The 25499-nt window shown below is 43.2% G+C and overlaps 2 protein-coding genes across 2 annotated transcripts in view; both read left to right on the top strand.

Annotated features, from left to right (window-relative positions):
• The first annotated feature begins 5111 nt into the window (after positions 1-5111).
• Positions 5112-6541, top strand: exoc1l (exocyst complex component 1 like). Its single transcript, XM_056281112.1, has 3 exons — positions 5112-5232; positions 5645-5823; positions 6275-6541. The coding sequence occupies exons 1-3, from the start codon at positions 5112-5114 to the stop codon at positions 6539-6541; spliced, it is 567 nt and encodes a 188-aa protein (XP_056137087.1).
• A 1986-nt stretch (positions 6542-8527) lies between these two features.
• The window catches only part of smc2 (structural maintenance of chromosomes 2), a 30178-nt gene continuing 13206 nt past the window's right edge, over positions 8528-25499 (top strand). The window contains exons 1-15 of the mRNA XM_056280952.1: positions 8528-8695; positions 9242-9391; positions 9513-9635; positions 9795-9833; positions 9913-10023; positions 10166-10210; positions 12550-12783; positions 13499-13648; positions 13933-14166; positions 18438-18597; positions 18934-19051; positions 19349-19487; positions 19571-19690; positions 22195-22399; positions 23622-23757. Coding sequence (XP_056136927.1) covers positions 8528-8695; positions 9242-9391; positions 9513-9635; positions 9795-9833; positions 9913-10023; positions 10166-10210; positions 12550-12783; positions 13499-13648; positions 13933-14166; positions 18438-18597; positions 18934-19051; positions 19349-19487; positions 19571-19690; positions 22195-22399; positions 23622-23757 — 2132 coding nt within the window. The remainder of the gene's footprint in view (positions 8696-9241; positions 9392-9512; positions 9636-9794; positions 9834-9912; positions 10024-10165; positions 10211-12549; positions 12784-13498; positions 13649-13932; positions 14167-18437; positions 18598-18933; positions 19052-19348; positions 19488-19570; positions 19691-22194; positions 22400-23621; positions 23758-25499) is intronic.

The following is a 25499-nucleotide window of genomic DNA, read 5'->3' on the forward strand; positions in this document are numbered from 1 at the left end:
CTATCTGGGGTTGTAACATTCTGTTATTGGGCTTTAGGCTGCTCTTTCTCAAACCTAAATGTGCTAAATTGGCACATTTGGTTAATTTAATTTGTCACTGGCCACACATGGAAGACCAAGGCAAATTTTCTGTCTTCCTACCTAAGATCATAACAGGCTCCCTCCTCTTCATCCTCACCCTTCTCAACCTCATCCTCCCAGTTTTCAAAATCCATCAATCCATCCATTATCTAAACCTCTTATCCTGCTGTCAGGGTCGCGGAGATGCTGGAGCCTATCCCAGCAGTCATTGGGTGGCAGGCAGGGAGACACTCTGGACAGGCCGCCAGTCCATCACAGGGCCAGTTTTCAAAATCCAACAACCAAAATGCATCTTGTGTGCCACAAAATGCGGGTTCTTCAAAAGCTCTCTGAAAGCCATCTTTCTCTAAGCTCCAGTTACTCTCATCCACACTGTCGTCTTCCCCTCGACCTTCTTCATGTGCACCATCCATGTCCTGCACCTTTTCATAAACTCCTCTCTCCCCCACTCTCTTCTTGCATTTTTCCTTCTCTCTGTTGAGATTTTCACCAGGGAGTCTTTTCAGCGTGCTCTCCCTTGTCTCCATCCGTTCTTTTCCCCTATCCCCATTATCTACATTTCCACCTTCTGGTATCTTGTAGAATCAACTTTCCAACTTTCTTTTCTCATAGTGCCTTTTTTTCTTTCTGTTCCTCTTCTGTTTCTTTTTCTTCTGCCCCTCATGGACATTTTGGTGCTCATTATTTTTACCCCAGTCTGCCTTTCCAGCCCCCACTGTGTCTTCCCCCCTCACGGCTATCTTTTTTTTTTAAGTAGCCTCTTAAAATTCTTCCTCTCCATACCTCGCCCACTTGTTGAGACTATTTTCTCCAGCCTTTTCTCCTCTTCACTAGCCAAGTCTTCTTCAAACTGAACGACCAGCTGAACATATTCCTCCACATCCTCCTCAGCATCTTCCTCTCCCTCGTTCTCCAGCTCCTTCTTCCTCTTCCCAACATTGTGCAGCTCTCCCTCCTCATCTTGTCCAGTTCCCTCTACTTTTACCATCTCCTTCACCATTGCGTCAATGTTCAAGCGCTCTTTATCACGCACGCTACCCTCTCTTCCTTTATTGCAATGGCGCACACATTCTCCTCTTCCTCCTCACAACCAAGCTGACGTGCATCCGCCTTCCTAATGTCAACCCCTGACCCCCATGGTGACCTCTTGTGCCTCCACCCACCTACTGACCCACTTTGAAACTCTGGAGACAAAGTTTGTCGGTAGGTGGGCGGATACAGGTGGGTATTCGTAATGTTAACATCCTGAACTTTGGTGTGTTATTGTCCCTCGCCGAGGTCCACTTAGTACCTTAGAAATGGCTTGTTAGCATTGTTAGTGTTACACAGTTATATAGGCTATCTAGTTGTGCGCTGCCAAAGCTGACACTTTACTGAAACCTGTCTCCCGCATTGAAACATTTCAGTTGAAGTAAAACTGACAACTGTTTTCATGATGTCAAGGTTTACCTTAATATCCAGCACAATTATCATGTTGACTCAACCTCAAATTTCCTTTATATGTATAATTGTCTGGTCCACTGTTGTGGCAATTATTTCATTCCACTCTGACATTAAATGAAGAAGTCTTCATGATTTATTTATTAAATTAATAATATGTAAAAATAACGTTCAAATTTAAATTTTTATTTTATTTATTATATTATATATTATTATATGAATTTGCTATCTATTTTAATGAATAATTCTAATAATGAATTTGTAAATTGCCCTCACATCCACTGCGTCCATTTCATTTGTGCTGTTGTGTAACCTACCTTGACAATTGTCCTCATGTTGTATAGTCAAAAATGTTCCATGCTCCTTCCGTCTCCTTCATCCGCCATTTAATCAGGTTGGTGCAAAGTGCACGTGCAGTGTAAAGCAGCGTATTTTGATTGCCCTGATTTCAGTGTTTTAGTAATGTGGTTTCATAGCACCCAACAGCAATTTTCGAGACCGCTCACTTGCATTTTTCCGCAAAACATCTCAGGTCATTGATTACATGAACGCTCGCAAACCAGCATCGACAACTTTTGTTTGTTTAGCTCTGGGGACATTAAAATCACAATAGTCTTCCACACCAAATGGGACTTTTATGCTTGTTTACCGCACAGCAACCATTCCATCGAAAGTCACGGATAGAGTCGTGGGGAGTGTTGGTATCGCTGACGTGTGTTTTCAGCGACCTCTGAATGCCAGACAGTCTGCAGATACTCTAATGCGCACAGCACGGGTAGAATGGGGCCAAGGTTTACCGCAAACAATGGCGATGGCCCTCATGTGATATTCATGAGATTCAACACTTTTATGCTTCTCTTCCTCCCTTCTTCCTGTGCGGCCTCTCATCTTTCCATCTCAGATGTAAAAAGCCTTTCCAGAAAACACCCACAAAAAAACAAAAACACACACAAAAAAAAAAACCCATCATCAACAAGAAGGACAGCGGAGCACTTAGCCGCAGAGACACCCGTCTTTGTTATTCGGAAATGTGACAAATCTAATGGAAGCCGCACAATTTCCTGCGTGCAAATCGCATCAGGCCCTTGATCGTGTTCCCACAAATGTAATTTGACCCGGGACCAGCAATTCCATGCCTTTTTTAACCTACATTTCACTATTTGAAACTAATGAACACAGCTGCAAGAGCAAGTGTGCTTCGGTACTCCCTCCCTGTCGAGGCATCTGGTAACTGCATTGTGTTGCGAGGGAAAGTGAAATATAAAGTAACGTCTTTTTTCTGCGCTCGTAAAACTGTCTCCATATAAGTGCTTCACCCCACTTGTATCTCTGCTCAGAGATTAAATTACAGTTGGATAATGGAAACGGGGAGAGTGCTATGGGACATCCTTTTCTCCCACAACAAACATTTAATCACAGGGAAGTGTTGGGCAGCGTGCCACCTCACATAGCTCTCTATGTCTCCCTCCCTCTCTCTCTTTACTTACATATGTGATATAGGTGTGTGTGTGTGTCTCTGAATGATGTCTTCTCCTTCTCTTTTTCTGTATATGAATGGTGTCATGTGAGTCTCCCTTGTATGCACGTGCAGTCGGTTCTCCTCCCAGGTCTCCGTGGTGATGGTGGTCGCCGCCTGGATGCCGCTTGGCATTCCCCTCGTCACATTTTCTTTTTATATATCTTATAAATCCATATGATTTTTTTTTTAACATGATGATGCTGGTCGCGTAGCTTGGGCCCTGGACTGTTCCGGTAGCTTCTGGACACTGCTTGGCATCCTGCTCATCATATTCTTCGTAAATTTTATAAGTCCATTATAATTCTGTTTATCCTCTTTCAATGTTGTACTGTGTAAATTGTGTGCACACAATATCCATCACACACTGTCTGTCTTGGGAGAGTGATCCCTCCTCTGTTGCTCTCCATGAGGTTTCTTCCTATTTTTTCTCCCTGTTAAAGGTTGGGTTTTTTTTAGGACATTGTTCCTTATTTGATGAGAGGGTCTAAGGACGGGATGTTGTGTTGCCGTAAAGCCCACTGAGGCAAATTTGTAATTCGTGATATTGGGCTATACAAATAAAATTGACTTGACTTGACTTGACGTGTGTGTGTGTGTGTGTTTTGTGTTGTGAGGGAACATAATCCCATAGATACATTCACATTCCACCGCTATTCTATTCTATTCTATTCCAATCCACTCATCTTCATGTGCTACTATAATGAAACTCAGCTCTTATTAAGTCCCTGAAATTAATGAAATCGAAATGTGCCAAAGGTATCTATGGATTACTAGAAAATGATCTGACCAACATAATAGTTTAAAAACTGACAATAGTTCAGGCAATCCTTATTTAAGATTTAGTTATTTTGTTGTTATTTTATGTTTTATTCTGCTTAATTGATTTGTTTTATGGTTATTTTATGTTTTAGTCTGTTTAATTGATGTATTTTAACCCACCAAGATGGAGATTTCAACAAAAATGGCTACAGGACCCCGAGTTAATTTCTTTTCTTGGAAAACAGATTGATCAACATTTTGCTGTTAAAACTTCTGAAACATCTGCAAGCACCAGATGGGCAGCTTTTAAAGCTTGTGTTAGGGGTCAGATTATTAATTTCACGAGTTCCAAATCTAAAAAAGCCAAACAAATATTAATATTACTAATATTATTATTATTATCAAATTTCATATTATTAAGACCATGGAGCACAAACACTTTAAGAATCCCTGTCCTAAGCTACATCAAGATCTTTCACTATTAAAAGCAAAATATAATGAAATTTCTGCCTCTAAAGCAGCAGCAAATCTACTAAAACTTAAACAGAACATCTCTGATCAAGGGGAGATGCCTGGTAGGATTCTGACATGGCATATTAAACAACTTCAAATTGAGAGAATGATTGCTGTGTTAAAAATTTACCTATTTTATGCCGTTTTGTATGGTTTGTGTACAAGTTTTACATCGCTTGTGGTGTCTGCTCATTCAATGCTTTCATTCTAGAGGAGGAAACGTTGTCAATTGTAATGTTTGCCTTAATTTTGTAAATTTATCGTTTGAATTTAAAAAATAAACAAAACGTCACCTCTATTCTGTACCTCAGAGGAATTCCACAGCATTAAACACAAATCTAATGGGGTGGAATCCATATTTTGAAAGAAACCTTAATCAATACTGGGATCACGGACCAGCAGCCAGTTTCAGGACATCATAATGGGGCTTAATTGAAGTCATGACAGGGCTGACTGAAGAGGAAAATGGTATTTGATTGCCAGCTCTCTGCTAGATAAATCCCTCCGGGCCGAGTTGGTATAAGAAGTATCATAGCAATAAATCACGACATGGATCATCATCCCTGTCGATTTCCATGCATGCGAGGGTGTTGTGGATGTTACAGACTGGGAGCTCACACCACACACAGCTTCATACCTCTACCCTCCCAGCAGACCTGAGGCAGCACCGCTAGCACTCTCGCATCACAGTCAGGCTTTAACCTCAATTTGCCATCTTTATCCTTTTTTGGGGAAGGGGAGTAATTTCTCACTTCATTGTAAGCAACTGTTTTGGGTTTTTTTCTTGCTCACTCCAGTGATGTCGTCCCTTCTGAAGGAGGAAATGCAGAGGGTGATATTTCGACCTGAGAAACAGAGGCTGGTGGAGTTCATCGAGATCTTCGAGCCGTCAAGAGGAAGGCATTTTCTCTGTGTCTCAGGTATACGATTTTCAGCTTCAGATTTTTTTTCTCCATCACCCTCTGGGTTGATCTCTGATAACCTTCAGAATAATTTTTGTTCATTTGATAAATTTAAAAGTCATAAGTTCAGCATGGTAAAAATGATTGGGGGTGTACTGAAGACATTTTTCTTTAATACATTTCTTTTTTTTTTGGATTATGGTAGCCAAAAATCATTCTCTGTGTAGAAAATGCTACCTGATAAGAGTTTTTTAATGGCATTGGGATGTTGTTACATGGAATCCTTCCATATGAAATAATACTCAGACTAACATGAGGTTGAAATTATTTTTGATGGGACCCGTTAGGTTCTTTATGCTGATTAAATTTCTGTTGCCACACTGCAGTAGTTTTCTTAGTTGTTTGGTGTTGTTGGGCCATTGGTCTGCAGTTATGAAGAGCGAAGTGGTACAACTATGTATCGTGAGATGTCAGAAGTCTCAGAAGTCCTTTAAATCTGCATCCAAGAGGTCCTACACCCATCGTACTGGTTTTCAAGATTCATACAAGAAGACAGAAATCTGGTCACTTCAAGACCTGACTCTCATTGACGGACGGGATCCTGATAAGGCAAGAGAATCAACTTAAATTCTATTCCATTCCATTTTCTGTTTTCCAATATAATGCGTAGAACAATAATAGTATCATATTCGGCAAAAAACAAAAAAACCCCAGTATACTTCATTTCAAATTACAAAGAATTGTTAGGAAAATAGCTCTTATGCTATGAATGGATCATTTGTTTTGTCCTTTGATACTGTGATTCACTGAGACGATATGTTGTAACACTAATTTTATGTTAATTATTCATCGAAGTTGACTTTTATGATGACTTATCTGAAGAAATTATTACTGCTCCACATGGTTTTCTGGTTGTGTTACTTGGACCTTTGGAACGCAAAGTAATAATCTCTTGTGTGATTACATTAGAAATAAGATGAGAAAAATATTTTCGTCTGGTATCTGCTCTGCAAACACCTCAACGACTTCCTCTAATTGGGGCTGTCTTCTCTTTCACCAGGATGACCCTTGTTTCCTGATGCACTTTGACAAGGTGCGCACAGTTACGGCTATCAGCTGCTCGGCCAAGTACTCTCTGGTGCGGACGCTGGTTACTCTCTCTGATCAGCACTGTCAGCAGCCCCTGAACTTGAAGAATTTCGAGTTGGCCTACATCAAGCCCACCTCCTTCTACTCCAGCAGGGGAGACTGTGTTGTTTTAACACAGATCTGCTTTTATGCATTTAATTTGGTGTGTCTGTCCATGTGCCCAGTGCCTTTGGACTGAGAGTGGACAAAACTAGTGATTGTGTGTGTGTGTGTGTGTGTGTGTGTGTGTGTATGTGTGTGTGTGTGTGTGTGTGTGTGTGTGTGTGTGTGTGTGTGTGTGTGTGTGTGTGTGTGTGTGTGTGTGTGTGTGTGTGTGTGTGTGTGCGCTTGCTTGCTTGCTTGCTTGCTTATTGATCAGGTTGTTTTTGTTTGGGTTTTTTTTCCTGTGCACTTTTTGTTTGTATATGTTTTGAGGTTATATCAATATACAGCGGGTTCGGTACTGATAGACAGGTTGTGTGGATATGCTTGTGTCCCATCAGGTTTCTTTTGTATCTTAAAAATAAAATCTGAATGTGAAGGATCCCATGTACCAAATAGGCTATTTGGTTACATCTTCAGTTATTCAAACCCTGAATGAATCAAAACGATTTCAAAACAGTATGATGGTAGTTTTTTTCTTTATTATTTTGAATTTTCCTTATAAGTAAGTGTAATTTTATTAAGAACTAAGGGGAGACACACAAGACCCCTCTCAAGTAGACTCGCCTCTCATAAAGCAGTATGTGACATGTTTTCACATCATTCTCCTCATGATCAGAAAAAAAACTTTAGTTTTGATAAGGTTCTCTTTTGTGGAATTAAGTCGCCAAGGAAGTCGGTGAAATAGTTAAATTTGGCGACATACTCGACAAGTTATCAACAGCTGCTAGCGAATATAGAATATTGGTTTTTTGTTTTTATAGCTAATCTCTCTACTACTACTTTCGGCTGCTCCCGTTAGGGGGCGCCACAGCGGATCATCCGTTTCCATTTCTTCCTGTCTTCTGCATCTTCCCCTGTCACACCAGCCACCTGCATGTCTCCCTTCACCACGTCCATAAACCTCCTCTTTGGCCTTCCTCTCCCCTGGCAGCTCCATATTCAGCATCCTTCTCCCTGTATACCCAGCATCTCTCCTCCACACATGTCTAAACCATCTCAATCTTGCCTCTCTTGCTTTGTCTCCAAACCGTCCAATTTGAGCTGTCCCTCTAATATAATCGTTCCTAATGCTGTCCTTCTTCGTAACTCCCAGTGAAAAAGCTAATATATAATGCCCCCCCACAGTATTTTATTGATGTCACTGTTCTTTGTTTAATGGGACACCATTATTATTATTATTATTATTGCTTTTAACATCCGGGTTTCTTTTTCGCTTGTCTTCGGTATTTTTATTGCTTTACTTTCTTCGCTTACAAACACACGCACGCACGCACGCACGCACGCACGCACAAACAAATTAATTTCATTTTTTCCACTATTTTTCTTATTTTATTCCATTTTTACTTTCCATCATTACTATATTTTTTTTACTCATTGACAAGGTAAGTCTGAGTAAGGCATACTCTCATGTGTAAAAAAAGTTTATTAATGAGATTGCATAGATTGAGCACCAGAGAGGGGGCAGGATATTATAAGTAGGAACTTCCTCCTGCTCCTTTTCGAACATGTAATCGTTTGTTTGTTTGCTGTGTTTAAAATAATTTCATTTTGCTTTTTCTATGTTTGAAATAAAGACCTACCCACCTACCTACCTACCGACCTAATGTATTATAACTTCTTGCCAAGAGATGGCGTCAAAGCCCGTAACGTGCAAGGGATCTTTAGTGGTCTAATATATTGCCTGACGAGACTAACACAAATTACATATTCGGTTAGTCCTGTCAAAGTATATTAGTTAAAAAAAATCAGAGAAACTCAAGTTGTATTTTTTTGGTTTCTTTTGTTTTACCTTTGCGAATATATACACAACCAACATAATATTTGAATCCCTTTTTCCGTTGGCATTATAATGGGACGGCTGAGCGGCACCGTACCTGGCGCCAAAATTCAAGTTCGAAAACATTACGCTTGTCAGTGCTAGTGTCATTACTAGCTTTCCGGCTAAAGGCCCTTTCAGAAATTTTGTTTTCGGTTTGAAATTCCCAAATTCTTACATTTTGGGAGGAAAAGCTGGCCAGGGATGCACATCAAATCTGTTATTATCGAGGGATTCAAATCCTATGCACAGAGGACAGAGATCAACGGATTTGATCCACTATTCAACGCGATCACCGGACTGAATGGCAGCGGAAAATCCAACATTTTGGACTCGATATGCTTTCTTTTAGGCATAAGCAATCTTACTCAGGTAAGCGCCTTCCTACATATTAACCTGTTAGAAAGGCTGAATCGTGATAGCTAATCACATTACTGTTGTTCTTCGGTGCTGTAAACCAGTGGTTCTCAAGGTGGGGTCCGCGAAATAATTTGCTATAAATTATGCTTCATAATTAAAAAGCGCATATCTACAGATGGGGACCATTTGCGTGCATAAGTGGTATTAGTATGAAACCGAAATGTGTTTCTGTTTATCACTGTGAAACAGGTCTGAAGTATTTAGGCTGGAACGTTTTAGAATACAAACAGTTCCAGCATCTGAGAGTACAAATGGTTGCAAGCATGTGTTTAATCAGTGTTACGATTATGAGGGGGTCCTTGGAAAAGTTTCTCCTCGGTAAGGGGTCCATGGCCCCAAAAAGTTTGAGAGCCTCTGCTATAAACAACCATGACACCGCTGAGTAGTTAAACCGTTCGTTTGCAACGTTTTATATCCTCTTACTTTATCACAATATCCTGAAATTACATCGCACAAATGCATTCTCATGAAATGTGGATGTCTCTCTTTCAAATAAAGGTACGAGCCTCCAATCTCCAGGATTTGGTGTACAAAAATGGGCAGGCTGGTATCACCAAGGCCACAGTGTCCATTACGTTTGATAACTCCAATAAAAGTCAGAGCCCTTTTGGGTTTGAAACTCATGATGAGATTACAATCACCAGACAGGTTGGCAAAACTACATCAATAAGCACGATTTATAAAATATATGTGAGTTCTGTCACAGGGCACATAAAATGGATATTTTATAGTGTCATAGTAATATTCATTGCTTTTTCCCCCTTCTAAGGTGGTGCTTGGTGGCAGAAATAAGTACCTAATCAATGGGGTTAATGCCAACAACACCAGGGTACAGGACCTGTTCTGCTCTGTTGGCCTCAATGTCAACAACCCGCATTTCCTTATCATGCAGGTCAGAATGCCATTTGTCACCATATGACATTGTGATTGCAATCATATAGGACAAATGGATCCCAATCATATGACAACTGGTTCTTTCTTGTTGTGATCCTAATCATGTCTTTAATGTGCACAGAGACTTACTGAGTTTCATGCGGTTTCTGTATTTTAGGGAAGGATCACCAAGGTCCTAAATATGAAGCCACCAGAGGTAAAACATACAATCTACATTCTCACCCTCGTCTTTTCTACCTTTCAATTTGTTGGTAGTCCTCATTTTCTCTCCTCAGATTCTTTCCATGATTGAGGAGGCAGCCGGCACCAGGATGTATGAGTGCAAGAAGATCACTGCTCAGAAAACTATTGAGAAAAAGGAGGCCAAGCTGAATGAGATTCAGACTGTATGTCCAACTTCCTAATTGATACTATATTGTCACTTGTGTTTCTTCTATGTTAATTCAGCAGTGATAAGTCACTACAAGGGGAAAATTTCCACCACTGTTTAAGATATTTTTATAATTTCTGCCCATTTTTCTCCTATAGATTTTGGATGAAGAAATTACACCCACCATGTTGAAGTTAAAAGAGGTAGGCTGGGGAGGAGGCATTTATGTGAAAAGAAATTGTTAAACTGCTGTAGGTTTTTCTTTACTCTCCTACGAGAAGCATTATCTTTAAAATGGTTAGGCCTGAACATTTTGATTCTTCGAAGAAAGTTGAATCAGTTCATCTGGCCATCTTGATGCATGCTCAATAATCCAAGTAAGAAAATCAAAGAAGGTTGAATCAGTTCATCTGGATACAGCGTTTATTGGCAACATTCAAAATCACGATGTGCTCCACCATTTTTATGCTGACGACACTCAGTTACACATGCCACTAAAACCCACAGATCCTAGCGCGCTAACAAATCTCACAACTTGCCTGTCTGACATTAAATCCTGGATGTCCAAAAATTTTCTCATTTAATGATAAGTCTGAGCTCATTCTGTTCAGACCCAAAAATTTCATCAGCCCTTTTGTTACTGATCTTGGTGGTCTGTCAGGTAGTCTTAAGCAGGCTGCTAGAAATCTTGGGGTAATATTCGATGCTAACCTCAGTTTTGATAATCAAATCAAATATGTTCAGTCATGCTTTTTCCAGCTCAAGCTAATCTCCAAAATTAGGTCATTTTTATCAATTGCCGATCTGCGAAAAGTTGTATGGGCTTTTATCTTTTCTCAGCTTGACTATTGTAAGGAAATTTATTCTGGTATCAGCAAGGGCTCCCTCCACCGCCTGCAGCTGGTACAAAATGCCGCTGCTCGGCTCATTAGCAGGACAAGGAGGTATGACCATATCACTCCTGTGCTTGCCTCCCTACACTGGCTTCCTGTTATAATTCAAATTGATTTCAAAATTTTACTGCTCACTTTTAAGGCTTTAAACGGTTTTGCGCCTTCATACAATTGTGGTTTATTAACTTGGTATATGCCCCCTCGACCACCAGTTGGAGCCCTGCTAGTTATTCCCAGGTCTCGGTTTGTTACAAAGGGTGCTCGGGTTTCTGCTGTTAGAGCCCCCACACTTTGGAACTCTCTTCCTGTTGAACTAAGACAAACCAAGTCTCGAGCTTCTTTTAAATCTCATTTTAAAACTTGTTTTTTATGAAAGCTTTTACAAATGTCTGATATTGGTTTTTATTTATACTTTTTATTTTTACTCTTACTTATTTGGTCTTACTCTTATTTTTGCCTTGTCTGGTTTTATTTTATTCTTTTGTGAAGCACTTGTGAACCTGACAGCAGGATAAGCAGTCTGGATAATGGATGGATGGATAGACTTTGTAACATTGTTTTAGAAAAGTGCTATATAAATAAACTCAACTAAGTGACATCTTCAGTCTAAACTGACTGCAGGTATCACCACCCCTTAAACAATACAGTTGTGTAATGACCGGAACCAACGACAACTTTCATATGCAAATATGGGTGTGACCATCAACTAGAGGTTCAATGGCCATGTGTACTATTCACTGAGGATTTGGGAATGTTTGCAATCACAGCTAGCGATGATGAAGGCCAACTGTTACGTAGTCTCACGTCGCCAGCTATCATATACGTTCTGCACTGATTCGCTAAGCTGAACAGCCAATCAGTGATCTCTCTCACCAACAGGCTCCGCTGATTCGACATGCTGAATCGGCCGAAAAGCTGCCGACAGGTCCGACTAGTGCCGACAGTGCGGCACGCACCGCAAACTAGGGTCACAGACGCTCACCGACGGCCTGACATTGGCCGACTGTCAGCCTGGTGTGTCAGGGCCCTAAGATGGTGACAGATGTACTTTTAGCCCCCCCAGTTCAGGGATGGTCGTTCCCGCTTCACATAGATGGCCTCTTTGACTCCCCCTTCTAACCAGTGTTCCTCCCTATCAAGGATATGCACATCATCGTTGAAAGAGTGGCCACTGGCCACTTTTTCAAGAGTAGACTGCGGAGTCCTGGCCTGATGCGTTAGCGCTCCTGTGTTGGGCCATCCTCTTTGCCACCGTCTGTTTAGTTTCCCGAATGTACAAGTCATAGCAATGCTCCTGGCACTTAACAGCGTATACTTTATTGCTCTGTTTGTGCCAGGGGACCAGATCCTTGGGGTGGACCAATTTCTGGTGCAGCGTGTTTTGGTGTTTGAAAGCAACTGAGACATGGTGAGTCTCAGTTGGGGATACCTGCAGTCAGTTTAAACAGAAGAGGTAACTTCGATGAGTGATTAGACGTTTCTGTCAATAAACGTGTCCAAATGAACTGATCCAACTTTCTTTGATTTTCTTACCTGGATTATTGAGCATGCATAAAAACATTTTGGTTCTTGTTCTACCTTTTTTCTTTCATTTTCTTATGTGCATTGACCTCCCCAGTCAAAACTTAATTTTCTAAACCTATCTGCAGGAGCGCTCATCTTACTTGGAATATCAGAAGTTGATGCGAGAGATCCAGCACCTTTCGCGGTTATATGTGGCCTGGCTTTTTGTATGTGCAGAAGAGACCAAGCTGAAGTCAGCTGAAGACCTGAAGGTCATGCAGGATAACATTGCCCAGATGCAGGCCAGCATGGCTGACAATGAGCAGAAAGTCCAGGAACTCTCAGCTCAGATTAAGGAGCTGCAGAACAAAAGGGATAAGGTGCAGTAGAGCAGGGACTGGGGATTTGGCTTCCACAAACCTGCATGTAAAACTTAACCCTGTTTTTTTCAGACCTACAAGTATGTCAGTAATCATGTCTTGCGTTGCAAAAACCAGGTCGTACCATTACTCAATATCATAGCCATCACCCCTATAATTTCATAATTTCGTCAACTACTATCAGCTATTTCTCATGGATCATTCGGAGACCCAATTTTAATGCAAATATTTTTGAGAATCTGAGCCAGTTTCTGAAGAAACTTAGAATGAAAAATTTTTCTTGCCTCAGCAGGGTTTTTAAAGGTTTGCACTATACTGACAAAGTAATATTGCAATCTAAATATTATTCATTTGCGATAAATGCATGTTTTTTGCCCCCTTAATTCTCTGCTTTAGCAATTAAGAAAATAGGTCTGAACAATTTTGTTAAGTAAATCTTGGAAAATATTAAGATTGTGATTGCCAAACATAATTCTTGGTCTCAAGTAGTTCTTCATTATACCTCATTATTACATAAATGGACATCTTGACAATTTCAACATTTTTCGTTGATCTTTTGAAATTAATAAGTGATGGCTGCAAGGTACCAAATTCAAGTGTTTTCTGTATTTAATGAATTGCTGTTGAGGACAGTACACTCCAACCTGGTGTCACCTGATCTGATGTTTTGCTGTGTCTGTGGGTGCATGTGCTTGTGTTCGCTTATTCTTCCTAGGAGGTAGGTGGCGTGTTGAAGTCCCTGGAGGAGGCTCTGTCTGATGTACAGCGTGTGGATGCCAAGGCCCAGAGTACCCTGGACCTGAAAAAGCAGAACCTTAAAGATGAGACTAAGAAGAGGAAGGAGCTTGTGAAGAGTATGGAGGAGGTGAGGTGAACACACTATTTCTGTTTCCTTTATGTCATTATAATTTGTGATGGAGATGTTTCGTGCAAGTCTTTGGACTTTAAGAGGTTCTATATGGCTTTGGTTTCTCTCAGTCTTTTCAAGCTGTTGGTGAACTTGAAATTTTTTTTTTTCTTCATTCCAACTGTGATCTGTTAAGAAAGAGGACATAAAGCAGATGATTGCCAACAGAAATTCAAATACCTTGGAGATATATAAATAAATCTGTATCTTGTGTTCACTCTTTCGTCCCTCTCTAATCTCAGGATAAGAAAATGCTGGTAGTGAAAGAAAAAGAAGTTGCTAAATTGGCAGAGAAGCTTGGAGCTCTACAGGAGGAGGGCAAACAAGACAACGCGGCCCTAGAGGCAGCCGAACAGCACTTCCGGGCCGTGTCAGCAGGCCTCTCCACTAATGAGGATGGGGAGGAGGCCACGCTAGCAGGACAAATGATGGCGTGCAAAAATGACATGAGCAAGGCTGATACTGAGGCCAAACAGGTGGGGAAATGACTTAGTTTCAGATGTTATGATGTTAATGTCCTAATTTTAGCTGTGACTAGAATTATGAAGAAAGATGGTATAAAGTATACAGTAGGGCGTCCAGGTGGTGTGGCAGTCTATTCCGTTGCTTACCAACACGGGGATCGCCAGTTGGAATCCCCGTGTTACCTCCGGCTTGGTCGGGCATCCCTACAGACAGAATTGGCCGTGTGTGTGGTTGGGAAGCCAGATGTGGGTGTGGGTATGTGTCCTAGTCACTGCACTAGCACCTCTGGTCAGTCAGGGTGCCTGTTTGGGGGGGAGGGGGAACTAGGGGGAATAGCATGATCCTCCTACGTGCTACATCCCCTGGCGAAACTCCTCACTGTCAGGTGAAAAAAAGCAGCCGGTGACTCCACATGTATCGGAGGAAGCATGTGGTAGTCTGCAGACCTCCCCGGATCAGCAGAGGGGGTGGAGCAGTGACTGGGACAACTTGGAAGAGTGGGGTAATTGGCTGGATAGAATTGGGGAGAAAAAGGGGAAATCCCAAAAAAAAAAACAATGTCGTAACAGAAAACAATAGTGCCATGGTGCAGAGCCCAAAGATGCTGGAATAAATATGTTAACAGGTTACTTTATATACATGAGATAGGTGGACATGACAGAATATGTGTATACAAAATACAGTATATACAGTGTGCTTAGATTTATTTTTGATAATGTTGATATGTTAAAACTGTTTAAATATGTCTGTCTGTATTTGTAGGTACAGTTGATGTTGGATGTTCAGTGTTACAGGTATATTGCATGGGGATTGTTTGTGACACTGTATGACTGTTAGGTGTTCATCAGAGTGACGGCCTGCAGAAAGAAACTGTTTTTGTGTCTAGTTGTTTTGGCGTACATTGCTTTGCAGTGCCTACCAGAAGGGAGGAGTTGGAACAGGTTGTGACCAGGGTGTGATAAGTTTGCAGCGATGTTTCCTGACTATGGAAATTTATAAGTCCTGAATTGAGGCCAGGTTGGCACCAATGATTTTCTCTGCAGTCCTAACTGTCCATTATAGTCTGCCCCTGTCCTGTTTGGTGGCCGATCCAAACCAGACTGATGGATGTGCAGAGAACAGACTGGATTATTGCAGAGTAGACATGAATCAGCAGCTTCTCTGCTGGGCTTTTTATAATAATAATTATTATTATTACATTTATATATCGCTTTTCTAGACGCCCAAAGCACTTCACATTGAAGGAGGCAACTCACTTCAACCACCACCAATGTGTAGCACCCACCTGGAGATGCACAGCAGCCATTCTGTGCCAGACCGCTCACCACACATCAGCTTGAGGTGGAGAGGGAGGAATCATGGAGCCAATTACATGGGGAGATGATTAGGTGTCCAGATGGAGAGAGCCAGGTTGGGAATTTTGTCAGGACACCAGGGACCCCTCTACTCTTGCAAAAAGTGTCATGGGATCTTTAATGACCACAGTGAGTCAGGACCTTGGTTTAACGTCTCACACTGTGCTGTAGGAGACAGTGTGTCACTGTGCTGTAGGACAGTGTGTCACCCAGTGTCACTCCACTGGGGCATTGGGATTTGATATTTGTTGTTTTTATTAGGACCAGAGGGAAGACTGCCCCCTCCTGGCCCACCAACACAACTTCCGGCAGCAACTCAATTTTCCAGAGAGCTCTCCCACCCAAGTACTAGCCAAGCCCATACCTGCTTAGCTTCTGTCATTTGGCGGAGCCAGGGTACATGTTGGTATGGCTGCCGGCATTTGATTGTGACTGTGTTGGATGCCCACTTCAGGTCCCTGGAGATTGTGGATCCCAGAAATCTGAAGGTTTTCAAGGCAGACCGTGCTGTTGAGTATGGTGAAGAGGGAGTGTTGGGGGGGGGGTGTCCTCCAGAAGTCCACTGTCATCTCCACAGTTTTGAGTGTGTTCAGCTCTAGGTTGTTGTGACCACACCAGAGGGCCGGCTTTTCAATCTCTCATCTGTATGCAGACTCGTCACCATACTCGATGAGGCTGATGATTGTTGTGTTGTCTGCACACTTCAGAAGTTTAACAGACTGGTCTCCTGAGGTGCAGTAATTTGTGTAGAGCGAGAAGAGCAGAGGGGAGAGTCCACATCCCTGGGGGTACGCCAGTGCTGATTGTCCGGGTGCTGGATGGAATTTTTCCCTAGCCTCACTTGCTGCCTCCTGTCAGGAATCAGAATCAGAATACTTTATTCATCCACGAGGGGAAATTGGGTTTGTTATCCACTGACAGGTGGGGGGTGGTAAAGTGAGCTAGGTGAGTTTGGTGAGTAGGCCTTCTGGGATGATGGTGTTGAATGCCATGCTGAAGTCCACGAACAAGATCCTTGTATACGTCCCTTGGAAATCAAGGTGTTGCAGGCTGTAGTGCAGTCCCATGTTGACTGCATCATCCACTGACCTGTTTGCACAGTAGGCAAACTGCATGGGGGCCTGTGATGTCCTTCAAGTGGGTTAACACCAGCTTCTCGAAGGACTTCATGACCACAGACATCAGGGCAATGGGCCTGTAGTCGTTCAGTCCAGCGATGGAGTTTCTTGGGGACCAAGATGATAGTGGAGCGTTTGAAGCGGGAGAGGACTTCACACAACTCCAGTGATCTGTTGAAGATTCATTTGAAGATGGGAGGCCAGCTGGTCTACGCAGACTTTCAAACAGTAGGGTGACATGCCATCCGGCCTGGTGCCTTCCTGATCTTCTGTCTGGAAGAGCTTACACACATCCTCTTCACAGAACGTCTGCCGGTGGGGAGTCAGGGGGGAGAGGAGGGGTGATGGCAGGCGGTACAGTTGGTTGTGTGATGTCTGAGTTGAAGTAGGTGAGGGGTGTGAAAGTGGGCTGATCAAACTTGCAGTAAAACATTCAAGTCGTCAGCTAGTTGAAGGTTCTCTACAGTGTGGGGGTAGGGTTTCCTGTAGTTGGTGATGTCCTGCAGGCCTCTCCACACAGACACAGGATCGCTAATCATTTCATCTCATCTCATCATCAGCTGCTTCTCCGGAGTTGGGTCGCAGTGGTAGCAAGCTATGTAGGGCACTCCAGACGTCCCTCTCCCCAGCAACACCCCTCCCAGGCCAGATTGGACATGTAGTCTCTCCTGCGAGTTCTGGGTCTACCCCAGGGTCTCCTCCCAGTTGGACGTGCCCGGAAAACCTCCAAAGGAAGAAGCCCAGGAGGCATCCTAATCAGATGCCCGAACCACCTCAACTGGCTCCTTTCGACATGAAGGAGCAGCGGCTCTACTCCAAGCTCCCTCCGGATGTCCAAGCTCCTCACCCTATCTCTAAGGTTGAGCCCACACACCCTACGGAGGAAACTCATTTCAGCCACTTGTAGCCGCAGTCTCACTTTTTTGGTCACTACCCAAAGCTCATGACCATAGGTGAGGGCTGGAACAAAGACTGACTGGTACATTAAGAGTTTTGCCTTCTGGCTCAGCTCCCTCGTCACCACAACGGTCTGGTACAACATCCACACTACTGCTGATGCTGTACCAATCCGCCTGTCAATCTCCCGCTCCATCCTACCCTCACTCGTGAACAAGACCCTGAGATACTTGAACTCCTTCACTTGAGGCAACAACTCATCCCCAACCCGGAAGGAGCAATCCACCATTTTCCGATAGAGAACTATGGCCTCAGACTTGGAAGTGCTGACTCTCATCCTGGCCATTTCACACTCGGATGCAAACCACCACAGTGCGCGCTGGAGGTCGCGTTTTGATGAAGCCAACAAAACCATATCATTTGCGAAGAGCAGAGATGCAATTCTAAGGTTCCCAAAACGGACACACTCTTCACCTTGGCTGCACCTTGAGATCCTGTCCATGAATATCACAAACGGAATCGGAGACAAGGGACAACCTTGGCAGAGTCCGACACCCACCGAAAACGTGTTTGACTTTGTGCCGAGAATGCGGACACAGCTCTAACTTTGGTTACACAAGGACCGGATGGCTTGTAGCAACTGCCCCAGTACCTCATACTCCCGCAGTATTCCCCACAGAGTGCCCTAGGGTACACGGTCGTAAGCCAAGTCCACAAAACACATGTAGACTGGCTGGTCAAACTCCAATGCCTCCCTCAGCACTTCCGCAGGTGTAAAGAGTTGGTCCGTTGTTCCACGGCCAGGACGGAAACCGCATCGCTAATCATTTAACCCCTAAAAAATTCTGCCGTTGTTCTTTACTCATCCTTCTTTTTTCTTTTTTTTGTTTTGTGCTCTCTCTCCATATCCAGGCCCAAATGACCCTGAAGCATGCCCAGGCTGAGCTGAAGACCAAGCAGGCAGAGGTAAAGAAGATGGACAGTGGCTACAAGAAGGACCAGGACGCTTTGCAGGCTGTCAGCAGCAGCAGGGAGAAACTTCAGGCAGACCTGGCCAAACTCAATTATGAGGGTCTGTGTGTGTGTATCTGTGTCTGTGTCAAGATATTGCAAATGACTGTGGAGATCATGTATAACTTCCACAGCTACTTGCAGGGGGAGAGTATGTGTGTATTCCCCTTTATCATGTTTGTGAAACCGTATTTGGCAAATAAATTAAATTCTAATGCATTTCAATACAGTTTATTACAGCTCGGTGTACCATAATTATTGCAGAATAACTGCTTTTTTCTCTGTGATAATCTATTGTTATACATGTTCAATTGTGTTTTTCTCACCAAATGATAGATTTTGTATTATTGTAATTGGGTGTGTGTGCGTGCGTGCGTCTGTGTGTGTGTATGTGCAGATGGAAAGGAAGAGAGTCTGCTTGAAAAGAGGAGACAGCTGTCCAGAGAAGTGTCAAAACTCAAAGAGACCTATGAGAGTCTCATCTCTTGCTTCCCTAATCTGCGCTTTAACTACAGGTAAAGACTTGCTTTGGCTTTATTTATTTTGTTGATTAATTCATTTGTATAACTTTTGTCAACGTGTGTGTGTGTGTGTGTATTTGTGTCCCTAACTTGCATAATTTCTGTAAGGTGATTGTAAGCTGTTAAAGTTAAGTTATTGTGCATTTTATTAGATACATTCAAAAGGTAATCATTGCTATCATTCACACTTATCCATCGTCATTAAAAACTCTTACTGAGTCATTAAAACTGACTGAAAACCCCACTTTTACCAACCGTGACATGTTATGCCAATGCTGTTTTGTTTTGTAGGGATCCAGAAAAGGGCTGGGACCGTAGCAAAGTGAAGGGACTGCTAGCTAACCTGATCAAAGTCAGCGATGTCTCCTACGCCTCAGCGCTGGAGGTGGTGGCTGGAGGACGACTGTATAACATCGTGGTTGATACAGAGGTACCTATATTTTCGTGCATCATTTCAACTTGATATTGAAATCATCCAAATGTATCTTTGGTGAGGGAATATTTGTCATTTAGGTGACAGGCAAAAAGCTGCTGGAGAAGGGGGAGCTTACGCGGCGGTACACCATCATCCCCCTGAACAAGATCTCTGCTAAGACGCTTAATGAGAATGTGATCAACAGGGCCAAGAGTCTGGTGAGAAAGCAAAATTTATAAGCCCCAACTTAATGGCAGTATTTAGCAGGACTTAAGATATGTAATGGACCTGTCCTTGTGTGTTTGTGTGTGTGTGTGTGGGTCCATTGTGTGTGATAGGTTGTTCCACCAAGATTTCGCCATGAATGACTGCCTGGGTTTGTTTGTGCACATTATTTTGTATTGATTTTTTTTCTTTTATTCCCCATAAACTTGTAGTGTTTTGCTACAATACCCGGAGCTCTTTCATCAGAGAAGAGCTTATGAACATCAGGGAAACTACTTCTGCAGATTTATTTCCCATATTTCTCATCCCATCTGTGGAATTACTAGACATTTTGGTTAAAGGTGCGCTCACCCAGTGAAACGCCGGAGGAGAGGGAAAAGAGCCGGTGCGTCTGCAGACGCGGAGTACGCAATCCGGAAAATTTCTCTCTAACGTGCAATCACTGTTCAAAAACTAGACAAACTTCATCTACTGATGGGGAAGAATAGAGACTTTTATTCATATCGCGTTTTGTGCTTCATAAAAACTTGGCTGTGTGGATCAATACCAGACTCTGCGCTAAAGCTGGCAGACTTCCAGCTGTTCAGAGCAGATGGCGATGCAGAACACTCTGGCAAAACGAAAGGTTGAGGTATTTGTTTTTATATGAACAGTGGTTGGTGTAAAGATGCGACGGTGATTCTGCAGCACTGTTCTGTTCTGGAAACTTTTTTCATCAACTGTACCCCCCTTCTACTCCCGCTGTGAGTTTGCTTCATTCATACTGGCTGGCGCAGGGGCACAGCGCATGCTCACCAACCAGATAGGGAGGGAGTGTGGAACGGACAAACCCGGACTCCTTCGTTATTGTCCTTGGCAGCTTTAACAAAGGGAATCTCAGCCATGAATTACCTAAATACTGTCAGCTGATTAAATGCCCAGCCAGGGAGGGGAACAATTTCAGTGTTTCCCACAGGTCTGAAATATACTTGTGGTGGTACCTGCTGGCACAAAAATGGTCTACTACATGTGACAGACAACAAACATGTGTGACCTTTAACACAATATTTTGATTTATCTCAATACTCATATCTGCTGAGTAAATGCATGAAAAATTAGTAGTCTAACCTTAGCTAAAGTTAGTTTATGTCTTTCTAACTGCCATAGCCCGAAGAGAAAACAGTAGTCCCCCCTTATCCGCGGAGGACATGTTCCAAGACCCCCAGCGGATGCCTGAAACCGTGGATAGTACCGAGCCCTATATATACAGTACTAAGTGACCAATGAGCGGGTAGCGTATACAGCGTGGATATGCTGGACAAGGGGATGATTCACGTCCCGGGCGGGATGGCGCGAGATTTCATCACGCTACTCAGAGCGGCATGCAATTTAAAACTTATGAATGATTTATTTCTGGAATTTTCCATTTTTCAGACCCCGGTTGACTGCGGGTAACTGAAACCATGAAAAGTGAAACTGTTGATAAGGGGGGACCACCGGTATAATCATAGCCAGGACAACTTTGCTGCATGTTGCACAATGGTCAAGTTACATGTGCTGAATACACTCTTAGAGTCTTGTAGCTACCAACGAAGCATAGCTGCTGCTTTCTTTCATAGAATTCGAAGCTACTACCAAAGTTGGAGAACAATTACACAATAAGGAGAAAAGGAGTCGCTTTACCTGTCCGTGCTTGTAAAATATTCGTGTCCACCTCCTCTAACGACGTAATACCAGAGAACGTCTCTCTCTCTCTCTCTCTCTCTCTCTCTCTCTCTCTCTCTCTCTCTCTGTTTCTCTGCAGAGCGTGTGCGATTGTCAGTAGACCCTTCTCGCAATAGCAGAACGAACAAGTATGGGAGGGGAGATTGTTCACTAGAAACTCGATCGCGGATGACATTGTTCTCTTGGAGGAATAAAAAATGCTAAAATGGGTCGCCAAATATACTTTGACAGCTGTTGATATACCTGGGCGGCCCGCCCAAGCAAAGTCTATGTGTGGGAAACACTGACTTTAGATAACTGTTACACTGCAATCAAGGCTCAGTGTTTTCGGTTTTTATTTTTCAAAGCCATCCACCATCCCGAATTTCGCCACAAGAGGACACTGTCACATAACCTCACATGAACAGGAACAACTTTTGGATCCGTGGAAACATAAAATATGGGAGAAAATCAGTTTAAACCCATCTGCTCCTTCTAAAAAATCTGGGGATTTTTCGATGAAAATCGGTAAAAACCGAAAACACTGAGCCTTGACTACAATCAACAGTGCCTATCACGCAGTCCCCCATGCTGTACCGGGACACTGACCATGTCATGGTCCCCCTGATTCCTGCATAAAGGCAGAAATTCAAACTAAACCTTTTGTGACGACTTCTAAGAAGTGGACCAGCGAAGCTATGGAACACACGTGCGCGCACATGTACGCATGTACACAATATTCTTTTGACTCTCCCTCCACCTCATTCCTTCCTCTCCCTCATCCCCTGTTTCTCTTCTTCCCTTATTCTCTAAGGTTGGAGAGAACAATGTCCACACAGCCCTGTCCCTGGTGGGCTACGAGGCTGACCTTCGTAAGGCCATGGAGTATGTGTTTGGCTCCACGCTGGTGTGTGACACGCTGGACAATGCCAAGATGGTAGCCTTCGATAAGAAGGTTATGACCAAGACTGTTACCCTGGGAGGTGACATCTTTGACCCCCAGGGCACTCTCAGTGGAGGTGAGAGCGAGAGGGGATGGGCCCATGTACTTTTGTTACACAGGAGGGGATGACAATGTATGTGCGACAAGCTGATTTTGTGACCACACTGTGAGGATGAAGGGTGTTTTCACATCTCCAAGTCTGCAGCAGGGTTTACTTTGTTAAATAGTTTAAGGTCCGCTTTGTTTCATAATGCCAAATCTCAAATCTCTCAGTTATAGTATGAACCAAAATAGTATATTAGGATATGGGTGCAGCTGGGCTTTCACAACAGGATGTTTTGGCTTTTAGCTTGTTGAGTAGCTGCAGAGGAGAAAAGGTTTGGAAGAAAGGTAGAGTACAGAATTAGTCTTCATAAGTTGTGGGCTCAAATGGACAAATTGGCCATAATTTGCCAAGGAAGCTCCATCTCGTCTCGGGGTTCTGTTTCTCCAGTTTTGGGATCTGTAGAGCAATCAGAACATCCTGTTATAAACAAAAGTGCATGGGACCATAGTCAAATTGTCAGAGAATCAAGACTCCTAATTTTCGACCAACTGTTTGCACTTATTTGGTACACACCAGTCTTCATGGAGCGTCCTGAGAGATTTGAACTTACCTGAGCATTCATAAAGTCCCAATTAAATAATGTAGGTGTAAAAGCCATATAGAACAGGAAATCTCTTGTTAAATCTGTGACTGCTGCAGTGCAGTTCCAGTGATTTTTTTTTTTAATCTTTTTTTAACAGTTTTCAAGGTCAGCCCTGGGATTACACTGGAAAGTTTATGGTCAAGCCAATGCTGGCACATTGACAAAAATGTGGATAACTGCACTGGACCTGTGAAATATACCCAATTTAGGATTTTCTATTACATGCACCTAATTAAGATTATCTGTTAAAGGCTGGAGGTAAAAGAAGTAAACACTGAACGATTCCACTGGAAAAGTTGTCATACTGTCTACCCTACAGCTCAGAAAATATAACCACATGCAACACTTCAGCTTGTATTCTCTCTCAAATCAAATACAGAATCATTAAGGTGGCACTCACTAAGTTTAAATCTGGTTGACCGTTCACTGGCTACAGTTCCCAACTTTCCGTGTCATCTTTGTTATTCGGACCAGATCATCATAGAAACATACAAACAATTTGCACATTTGGCCTTCACCAAATCACAGCATGTTGACAGTCTTTAATATTCTTCCCCCCCCCCCCCCCCCCGTTTTCTTTCTCATCTTCACACATGACCCTCCCTGTAGGAGCGCGTTCCCAGTCGAAATCAGTGTTGTCCAGTTTGCAGGAGCTCAAGGGGGTTCAGGATGAACTAAATGACAAGGAAGCCCAGCTTCAGGACACTGACCGACAACTGGCTAGCCTTAAGGGAACTGCTGAGAGGTACACACACACACACTAACCAGCTGAACGAGCACTTTTTTTTTCTTTTGATATTTTTCTTGATATGTAAAGACATTTTGGAAAGTTATTACAGTGGGATGGTGGCACAGTGGTTAGTGTGGTCACCTCATAGCAAGAAGGTTCTGGGTTCAAGCACTGCAGTAGTCCAACCTTGGGTGTCGTCCTGGGTCATCTTTTGTATGGAGTTTGCATGTTCTCCCCGTGTCTGTGTGGGTTTCCTCCATGTTCCGGTTTCCTCCCACATTCCAAAGACATGTAGGTCAGGCGAATCGGCCGTACTAAATTGTCCCTAGGTGTGAATGTGTGTGTGTGTCGGCCCTGTGATGGCCTGGCGGCCTGTTCAGGGCGTCTCCCCGCCTGCCACCCAATGACTGCTGGGATAGGCTCCAGCATCCCCGCGACCCTGAGAGCAGGATAAGTGGTTTGGATAATGGATGGCTGTAAAACAGATTGGATTATTTGAGGCAGTGTGAACACACAAAGAAATAAATGGAAATATCTTTTAAATTATGATTTGAACTGTTAGTTATCTTTGGCTGGACCGGCCGACAGGCCAACCCTACAAACACGAATGTCTCTGACACACTGATTGAGTGATCATGTTTGACATGATTGGGCTGCTGGATCAGATGACCAACAACGTCACTCAGGTTACACACTTGATCGGCTGAGTGCCGAGAGGCATGAGGGAGAGCGCACAGTTAAAGCACCCCAAATTACAATCACTGACAAAACACTCACTGGCAAATTCACAAAAGGACTGCACAGCTTTTGCGGCTGATGAACTTGCACAAATAAGACAAAAAGAAACCGTGTAATTCTCAAAACACCTGCAAAGAGTGAAATGCACCCCTAACATAACCTTGACATGCCAGACGGTTTGTTACACAGAACTGTCTTGGAAAATGGAAAAGGGCAGGCACTATCAAAAGAAGCTTGGCATGTGGTTGGATGAACCATCTCTCGATCACAGTCTTCTTCTTTCTGCTGCTCCTATTAGAAGTCACCACAGCGGATCATCCAATTCCATGTCTTCCTGTCCTCTGCATCTTTCTCTGTCACGCCAACCACCTGCATGTCCTCCCTCACCATATCCATAAACCTCCTCTTGGGCCTTCCTCTTTTCCTGTTGCCTGGCAGCTCCATATTCAGCATCCCTCTCCCAATAGACCCAGCATCTCTCCTCCACACATGTCCAAGCCATCTGAATCTCGCCTCTCTTGCTTTGTCTCCAAACCGTCCAACCTGAGCTGTCCCTCTATTATACTCGTTCTTAATTCTGTCCTTCTTCGTTACTCCCAATGAAAATCTTAGCATCTTCAACTCTGCCACCTCCAGCTCTGCCTCCTGTCTTTTTGTCAGTGCCATCATCTCCAAAATATACAACATAACTGGTCTCACTACCCTTTTGTAAACCTTCCCTTTCACTCTTGCTGGTACCCTTCTGTCACAAATCACTCCTGACACTCTTCCCATCCACTCCACCCTGCCCAGCCCCAGCTTGGTCCCTCTGTCTAGCCAATCGGCACAAGTCCTTTTCTCCCTCTTAGTGTCCATCCTCTCATACAACTTGCCATACACCTTTTCCTTTGCCTTCGCCACCTCTCTCTTCGCCTTATCTGTTTATCACTGTCTATCACTGGCTAACTTCAATCAATCAGATCAAATCAAACTCTTGCCAAAGCCAGTCGTGAGAAGAGCAAAAAAAATCTTTTCCCATC

The sequence above is a fragment of the Lampris incognitus genome, chromosome 5 (genome assembly GCF_029633865.1).
Source record: "Lampris incognitus isolate fLamInc1 chromosome 5, fLamInc1.hap2, whole genome shotgun sequence".
Lineage (NCBI taxonomy): Eukaryota > Metazoa > Chordata > Actinopteri > Lampriformes > Lampridae > Lampris > Lampris incognitus.

Excerpts from the sequence above, each read along its gene's own strand:
- exoc1l (XM_056281112.1), top strand. The coding sequence starts at position 5,112 with ATGTCGTCCCTTCTGAAGGAGGAAATGCAGAGGGTGATATTTCGACCT. Across the intron at positions 5,233-5,644 it reads GCATTTTCTCTGTGTCTCAG|TTATGAAGAGCGAAGTGGTA; the intron begins GTATACGATTTT and ends ATTGGTCTGCAG. Across the intron at positions 5,824-6,274 it reads ACGGACGGGATCCTGATAAG|GATGACCCTTGTTTCCTGAT; the intron begins GCAAGAGAATCA and ends CTCTTTCACCAG.